This window comes from Leguminivora glycinivorella, chromosome 7, assembly GCF_023078275.1.
Source record: "Leguminivora glycinivorella isolate SPB_JAAS2020 chromosome 7, LegGlyc_1.1, whole genome shotgun sequence".
Taxonomy (NCBI): Eukaryota; Metazoa; Arthropoda; class Insecta; order Lepidoptera; family Tortricidae; genus Leguminivora; species Leguminivora glycinivorella.
In genome coordinates, this window is record NC_062977.1 from 20651938 (window position 1) to 20660897 (window position 8960).

Consider the following 8960-nt stretch of genomic DNA (forward strand, 5'->3'; position numbering starts at 1 on the left):
CTTAAAAAAACAGAACAAACAATTGACGTTATAATATTAAGTGAAATTAACGTAAAAAAAGATGAGTTACCTATTTACTTTATCCATGGTTACGATATGCATTCAGTTACGAGAGAGAATCGTAGAGGTGGAGGACTTTTAATGTATACGAAAAATAGTATTGAAGTAAATATAAAAAGTACACAACAGGGATCTGCAATGGAAGTAATACACGCAGTGATAAATGTGTCAAAACATCCTACGCATATAATAGGAATCTACAGACCACCTAACACAAATAGGTTATGTTTTATTCAAGAAATAGATAGCATAATAAAGGATATACCAGAAAAGGATCATATAATATTAACGGGTGACACAAACATCGACCTAATGACATCTAACAACGCCACCGAGGCCTATACAAGCACCTTATGTGGACGCGGCCTACGCTGTCTGATAAACCAGTGCACACGGGAGGAGATAACGGCTGGCCGGCTAGTAACGTCGTGCATCGACCATGTGTGGGTGCGTGCGCCGGCGCACCGCCTCGCCGCACACATCCTCACATATAAACTATCCGACCATTATGTTGTGGGTGCAACCGTAGCGACCGGGAACAGCTGTTCGAGTAAACAAAACAAAGGAGGGTCATCGGTATGTGTGTTGAACTCTAATATAATTAAGGAAAAGTTGGACGAAGTGAACTGGAGTGAATTTAAATGCATTACATGTCCTATTATATTATATAAAAAACTGTTTAATCTTTTTAATTCTATTTATGACCAATCAAAAACTACTATTAACAACAAGAAGAGAAAAAAACGGGAGCCGTGGATGGACAGTGTTGTTAGTAACATGATACAAAGAAGAGATGAACTTTTTAGAATATGGAAGAATAATCCAAAAAATTCCACTAATAGATTAAATTATACCAACTTTAGAAATTTGACTAATAAATATATATATACATGTAAACAAAAATATAAACAGAGTGAAATAAAAAGATGCGAAAATAATATTAGAAAAATTTGGGCTACAATAAACTCTTGGCTAGGGGCCCCCAAACCGACGGTCGACTCCGTGGTTTTGAAATACCTAGGAAAGACGGATTCAGTAAAAAACATATGCACAAAATTTGCTAACACGTTTACTCAAGAAATAGTTAATATTAAACATAACTGTAACATCAAGTTCCTAGATCGCCAAAGTTATGTTAACCAATGTAATATTAGTTTTAGATTCCAAAAAATAAATCACATCGAAGTCGAGAAAGTTTTTAATACTATGAGTACAAAATCGCCTGGGCGGGATAGGATCAGATTGCAAGATTTAAAATATGTTTCAAAGGAAATTAGTCCCATTTTAGCAAACTTTGTTAATATGTGTATATCTACGGGAAAATACCCGGATGAACTAAAACAAGCCCTTATACGGCCTATATTTAAACAAGGAGACCACTTAGATTATGGTAATTACAGGCCTATAGCGATTTTGTCTATAATTAATAAAATAACGGAAAAAATTGTAATAAAACAGATAAGTGCTTTTATAGAGAAAAACAAAATTATCAATGACAAGCAGTATGGTTTTAGAACCGGTCGTAGTACCTCTACAGCCTTGGCAGATTTTACAGATGAAGTAAATAGTAACTTAGATAAGAAGAGGTATGTAGGTATACTTTTCATTGATTTTAAAAAAGCATTTGATACATTGGATCACGAACAGCTGCTGCAGGCGATGGATGAATGTGGTGTTCGTGGTCCAATGTTGAAATGGTTCCGAACATACCTCTCAAGAAGGACACTGCGCGCCGCTATCGACGGTGTCGAAGGCGAAGACGCGGAGGTACTAACTGGTGTTCCGACTGGATCGGTATATGGCCCGGTCGGGTACATAATGCATGTAAATAGCATAACTAATGTGGTCCGCAACTGTTCAATATATATGTATGCCGACGATACATGCCTTTTGTATGCGGATAAAGACATGGATAAGATTGAACAATGTATACAGGAGGATTTTACAAATATTATTAAATGGTCGCATGATAATGGGATTATATTAAACGTAGCAAAAACTAAGTGTATGATCATAAGTTCTCCCTATTTGAAAGCGAATGTTCAGTCTATTAGTGTAGTTGGACACACCTATGATTGCCTGCATAGAAGAGAAAAAGAGTGCAATTGTAAAAGTTTAGAAGTCGTAGAATCATTTAAATATCTTGGCCTAACTATAGATAAACATTTCAGCTGGAAAAATCATGTAGACACACTTTGTAACAAATTGCGTTCAATATTATGTAAATTTATTAATTTGAAAAACGTAGCTAGTAAGAAAATCCTATGTATGATATATCATGCACTGGCAGACGCAGTTATAGGTTATGGAGCTATAGCTTACGGGCGTACTTTTAATACTTATCTTGACAGAATACTACAGTTACAAACTAGGATATTAAAAACCATATCAGATAAGAAAATATTAGAACAGTGCAACCGAAACTATAAAGTCCTATACCAAAAAATGGAAATCTTGCCGGTGCATGAAAAAATAAAGTACCTAATAGCAACGGACCAATTTAAAAAAACTGATTTTAAAAAGCCTAAATTATATACCCGTAGTTTAAGAGATACGACTATTCAAAAGTATGTTGAACCTTTGGCTAGTAACTATTACGGGAAGAGAACGCGCAGTTACCTGACACCCCGAATTTTTAACAATGTTTTCCTTGAAGAATCATGTAACAATAGTAGTAGTAAAGTAGTCTTTAAAAACAGAGTGAAAAAGTTCCTATTAGATACTCTCATTTAGATCATTTCAGTGTTAGTTTAAAAAACATAGATACATTTATCAATAAGTAGCTTTAGTATACTATGCTTCTTGGGAGGCGGCGTAAGATGTAAACAACCTACGTGCATACATACCTAATGTAGATTGTAGCATAGGATATGATTGGATCTGTTGACATGTTACGTGTCCTCCAAATTCAAATTCAACTGTTAGTGGTTAGTTTTGTATTAACTGATGGTGCATGTTGATGAATAGTTATAAGTATTTAATATAAGAGTGCATAACCTCGCCGTTAAACTTTGGTTTGGCGAAATTGTAGCAGTAAGCATCTGTATAGTGTTATTAGAAATAAATTTAAAAAAAAAAAAAAAAGTTATATAATTATATCACTGGATTAAACTTAATCTAGGGATATAATTATAATACGTCTCTAAGTGGGACTGGAACCGGAAGTCCCGGTTCTTTATAGTTCTATACCAAAAAAAATCAAAAGGAACCCTTATGTCGCGACTTTGTCCATCCGTCTGTGTGTTTAGAGAGAATAAGCACATTGAATTGGAAATAATTAACAAATTCTTGCCCTAAACAATTCTTCACTGTGGTTTGTTTGTTTAACGCATATAATTATATCCCTAGGGTTATATTATAACTATACCTCCGCCGCACCGCCATACTCCTGTCTACAATCACTTCACTAAACTGAATCCAGTCATATAATTATTTGACTAAACTAGTAACGTATTATAGTTATATTCCTAGTAAGATAGCAATAAATTGCTTTCGTTTAACTATGTTACGACATATAATTATATCCCTAGGGTTATAACTATATAACGGCTTTATCTATCTTACTGCGACATGTATATCAATCACGCCGATAAAGTGGTAAAATAAAAAGTGGAAAAAAATGCTTTGTTAGGGTACCCCCCTACATGTAAAGTGGGGACTGATTTTTTTTTCATTGCAACCCCAACGTGTGATATATTGTTGGATAGGTATTTAAAAATGAATAAGTTTACTAAAATAGTTTTTTGATAATATTAATATTTTCGGAAATAATCGTTCCTAAAGGAAAAAAAAGTGTGTCCCCCCCCTCTAAACTTTTGAATCATATGTTTAAAAAATGTGAAAAAAATCACAAAAGTACAACTTTATAAAGACTTTTTAGAAAAATTGTTTTGAACTTGATAGGTTCAGTAGTTTTTGAGAAAAATACGGAAAACTACGGAACCCTACACTGAGCGTGGCCCGACACGCTCTTGGCCGGTTTTTTTAAAATAAAATCATTACAGATAATAATGTTGTCAATGAAAAGTAATGAATAAATCTTTATTATTACAAAACATTAAATAATTACGTATTTTTTAACCTTTTAATGCCTAATTTTCCAAATTTTGAGAAATAAATACAGTTTCGGTTATTAACCGGTTAGAGACTATAAAAACCGGTTTTTAACCGAGGCCAAAAAGTCTCGGTTAACCGGCGGTTAACCGGTTCGCTTGCACACCCTAGTCAGATGGCAGTCGCTTTCGTAAAACTAGTGCCTACGCCAAATCTTGGGATTAGTTGTCAAAGCGGACCCCAGGCTCCTATGAACCGTGGCAAACGCCGGGATAACGCAAGGAGGACGATGATGATTATGCTTCCAATTTTATCACTTATCCACGTGGATAAAGCATTTGTCACTTTTTGGCAAGTATGTCATGTGAGAGTGACAGATGTCTTATCCACGTGGATAAGTGATGAAATTGGAAGCATAATACGCCGGCTGGTTATAACTGTGGTGTGGGCGATGGGCTAGCAATCACTTCAGTACCTACAGTATCAGCACGTCTTTGCGTTTTCATATTATCCGATCCGATATCAATCAATCAGTTTATCAATCATTTATTCGTGATAAACAACATACAACACATATAAAACAATAAAAGCACATTCAAAAGTTAAAAGAAAAAATAATAATTAAAAAACAAAGAAAAATAAAACACATTCATATAATTGTTTACCACGAAATGGATATCGGATGTAGGACCGATATCCCATACATTACAGGCGCTATCTTGGATTTTTTCCTTTGAAATCCTTCCGACATCCGATATCGGATCGGATAATGTGAAAACGCACTTACGGCGCAGCATGTCTTTTTCATCTAACTACATATATGTATCTCTCTATGGAACATAGTTAATATAAATAAGTACTAGGATTCATTTCAAAATATTTACAGAGATAATATCAACGCTTCATACAATCGATTACTTAAGTTTATTAAAATAGTACATTACGATACAAGTGCGTAAAAAATGAAGTTTTCGCACGTGTATCGTACGACGTTTTTCAGTACAGATGGCCCTCCGAAGTGAAAAATAATTTTCAGTACAGATGGTGTTTTTTTACGCACTAGTGCGAGAACTGGTTCATTATATGCTAGGTCGAAACTTTGGAGGCTCATCTGTACTGAAAAATGTCGTACGATACAGGTGCGAAAAGGAAATTCGTAACTCGTGTCGATTTAAAACACTCCCTTCGGTCGTGTTTTAATTTATCGCCACTCGTTTCGAACTTCCTTTTTTACGTAGTTGTATCGTAATGTACTATTTAAGCCTTTTCTCCTACATCCGGATGCCCAATATCATGACGAACATCATAGTGTTTCCTATAAATGATTCTTCTTATAAAACCCATAACTACAGAGGATTGGTCTTCGCCAAGCCGGGCCGCATCTTCCATGTTTTCGGGCAGAGAGGCGCCTAGAGTTTCAGGGGTAAACAATAGCAGCACAGCGGAGACGAATGCCAGAACGCAGAATAAGACGTTCGGTAGGTAGTGCCATATGCGATCAGCCTGTAAAGATGAGAATTTTATAATATATATTGTCAACTAAATCTTGGCACTTAAAAAAGACGCGTTATTCAAATTTTCTATGGAAATGATTGAAAATCATCACTCCTACATTTTCAATAAATTGTTAAGTGTTATCATAAATTAAATATAACAAGATCATACCATCCCATACATTAAAATGCGACCGCCTAAGACCGCGCTTACATCCACCACACATAGATGGCGCCACAAAAAAAATGTCTTGTAGCGATTATACCGTTAAGTGTCACTTTTGACATAGAAGGCGGAATTGACACTTTTTCTACAAATAATGGCGCCATCTATGTGTGGTGGAGTGTAAGCGCGTTCGTAGGTGGTCGCATTTTAATGTATGGGATGGTATGATCTTGTTATATTTAATTTATGGTGTTATGGCTCCTCGATGATTCCGCCAACGTCAAGGACGGCACGCGTTTCATGAAGAGAATTGGCCGCGGAGTCCTAAAATTTTCAATTTTCCGCCTTTATTAGTATAGTGTGTAGTATTATAGTATAGTGTCAAGATTTGGTTGACCGTCTATACAAGAACACACGGCTCTCTGGCCTAAAGTGCAATCCCTGACTTATAAAGTTATAATAAATAAATAAACAAAATGGTAGCATTAAACTAAAAAAATGGCTTTTTTAACATTAGGCGTCAACAAATTTAACTTCAGCTAATGAATAGCAGGGTACGTAAACTCCTCCGTAAAGATGAAACTTACCATAGCGGGTATAAGCAGTGCAGTGAATCCACCGATTCTAGCAAATGTGGAGGTGAATCCTGTGATCCGGCTGCGATAGATAGTGGGGAATAGCTCTGCTTTGTACACGACCATCGTGTTAGAGGTGGCCGCTGCGCAGAATTTGGAGAGCAGGTACAGAGCCAGTTCAATACCGTGAGCACCTAAAATTAAGAAAGGTGGTCATTCAGAGGTGGCGGTTAAAAACTTACTTATTGATTCAACTTTTTACTCATATGTACACTTCTACAGGGCCGGGTCACGGGTGTGAGCTAGAAAACGCTCTCTAGGATTCATACTCAGAACCACCGGCTGCAATGTCTGCTGATCCTTACTGACTAGATTGGTTGTATCTTGCCTCGTAAAAATAGATCTTAAACAATAATCGGTGTCCAAAAAGTCATAAACACCAAATCACCAAGGTTTTTTTAAATACTCACCTTTGTGTATGAATATATTTATCAACTGACAAAATCCACTGACCAAGAACAAGCCAAACAAGAAACCTCTTCTTCCAATTTTGTCATTTAAAAGGGTAGCAGTCCAGAAGCCTGGGATAGCAACAACAGCTACCAAGCAGAAATTCACATATTTATTTCCAGAAATGCTTACTGAAGATATGGCCAAGCCTTTCGTCATAAATGCAGAAGACATTGACCAAACTGACATGGCTATACATCGTACAAGTATTGTGTTATGCTCGCACATAATAGAAAATATATTACTTTCATTATTTTCCTTTGACTTCGCAGAGTTTGCACGTTCAGTCATTTTCTTTAAAGTACCGTCTGATAAAAGTCTTCCGTTCATTTTAGATGCTTTTAGCAAAATGGTTTTTGCTTCTTCGTAGCGCTTTTTGCTCATTAACCACCTCACAGACTCCGGTGCGACCCAGAAATAGGTAATGCTGATTGACATTGGTAGATACAGCATGAGGATGAGGTGTCGCCAGTAAGGCTGTGTCCACGCTATTAGGCCTTTGACCAATGCTCCTAGACAGGTGCAACTGGCGAGTATGCTCACAGCAGTCATGCGGCGTGTGGGGCTGACAAGTTCCAGCGCTGAAAATGTGAACAAAGTTCAGGTAGATAAGGGATCGTGAAGCAAATACGATGTTTGAAAATATCTTCTAAATTAAATATTTTAGAACAAATGCCACGCCAACCTCTATGTTGGAAGCATACCTACTGACCAAACTTTATGTATACCTACGGTTGTAGTGGTTATAATTAAAATGTGTTCCGTTTTAAAATATATCTTCAAAAGACACACCAGACCCTCTAGCACAACTTGCCTTGTCGCTCGCGAGTACATACTTGAAGTTGCGCTTGATGTATGGACTCGCGCGCGATAACGCAAGTTGTGCTAAAGGGTCAGATTTATTTAACCACTTGCCCTATCCTTTAGCCAGATCTTTGATGTACCAATGTGGAGGGTAGTATTATGTTGCAATGGGAAAATGGCAGCCTTGTTTCTATCGCAAGTTGTGAAAGCGGACCCCAAGCTCCCATGAGCCGTGGCAAAATGCCGCAAGGACGATGAAGTTGTTCCATAAATAGATTTTTTTTACCTAATGTATAACAGCACGACATGCAACCCGATCCAAAAGCACTCCCCAAAAATCCAATGAAAATGAAGACAGTGTAGGAGTCAGCCCAGTAGCGCGCAGCATTGATCCAGGCCATGTTGAAAGCCGTGATAGAAAGGGCGAAGCGGCGGCCCCACCGGTCCGACACGATGCCAGCTACTGGCAGAGACACAGTCATGCCAAGCAGCGGCATGAAACCGAATAGGAACCAACGCCATTCGTCGCACGCTAGGTCGAACTGGAATCAAAAGTTCGTTTACTCTAACGGCCCAGCCACAACATTGGTCTAAGCGCGACAGCGGTGAGCGGCAGCTTTACGTGCGAATGAAAAGTCCCATCGCTGTGTCTCGCTCCAATGTATGGCCGCCGCTCACCAGAATGGCAAAGAGGATCGAGTATTATAGAGAGTTACTGTCAAAGTAAAATGTGTAATCACAGTGCATAGACTGCCATCTCTCGACACAGGCTTAAAACTTTTGAACATTTTTGACCATTTGGCCCATATTCTTAGCTCGTATATGTGTTAAGATGTCAAATATTAATATTAACGCCGAGCGTCTCCCAAAGGTGTAACGCCATCTAGGCCACCGTACCTTTTTCTTTATGGTTCTGAGGTACTTACGTTTTTTTTCTTAGACTTTATCTGTCTATACGGATGTTATCTATGTCATTGATAATGGACATAATGGCATTAATAAAAACCAGCTAATCCCAGAACTCACTTCGTAAACTGCTGAATTTTGATATTGATATACATATTCGTGATTGATATACTGCACTTCTTCGGTTCTGAGATTATCCGCGGACGGACGGACGGACGGACGGACAGACAGACATCTATACTTCTGTCAAACAAGTTTGCAGAACATTCTGCAGACACGTTCAAAAGATCTTCAATGGACCCATTTGCACCATATCGATAGCAGTTATCAAACGCGTCGCCAAACGGTGGTATTGCGTTTATAAGCCAAGGCGGTGAAAAAAACTGGGTATTT

At 37.6% G+C, this 8960-nt stretch overlaps 1 protein-coding gene across 1 annotated transcript; it reads right to left on the reverse strand.

Annotated features, from left to right (window-relative positions):
• Positions 1-5306: 5306 nt before the first annotated feature.
• On the reverse strand, positions 5307-8720 carry LOC125228369 (solute carrier family 22 member 3-like). Its single transcript, XM_048132910.1, has 5 exons — positions 8688-8720; positions 7948-8203; positions 7103-7438; positions 6360-6541; positions 5307-5616 (listed from the first exon to the last, which is right to left on the reverse strand). The coding sequence occupies exons 2-5, from the start codon at positions 8156-8158 to the stop codon at positions 5371-5373; spliced, it is 975 nt and encodes a 324-aa protein (XP_047988867.1). The 5' UTR covers positions 8159-8203; positions 8688-8720; the 3' UTR covers positions 5307-5370.
• Between the last annotated feature and the right edge of the window lie 240 nt (positions 8721-8960).

Excerpts from the sequence above, each read along its gene's own strand:
- LOC125228369 (XM_048132910.1), bottom strand. The coding sequence starts at position 8,158 with ATGCCGCTGCTTGGCATGACTGTGTCTCTGCCAGTAGCTGGCATCGTG. Across the intron at positions 6,542-7,102 it reads GTCAAAGGAAAATAATGAAA|GTGCTCACGGTATTGAACTG; the intron begins GTAATATATTTT and ends TCTTAATTTTAG. Across the intron at positions 5,617-6,359 it reads CACTGCTTATACCCGCTATG|GCTGATCGCATATGGCACTA; the intron begins GTAAGTTTCATC and ends TCATCTTTACAG.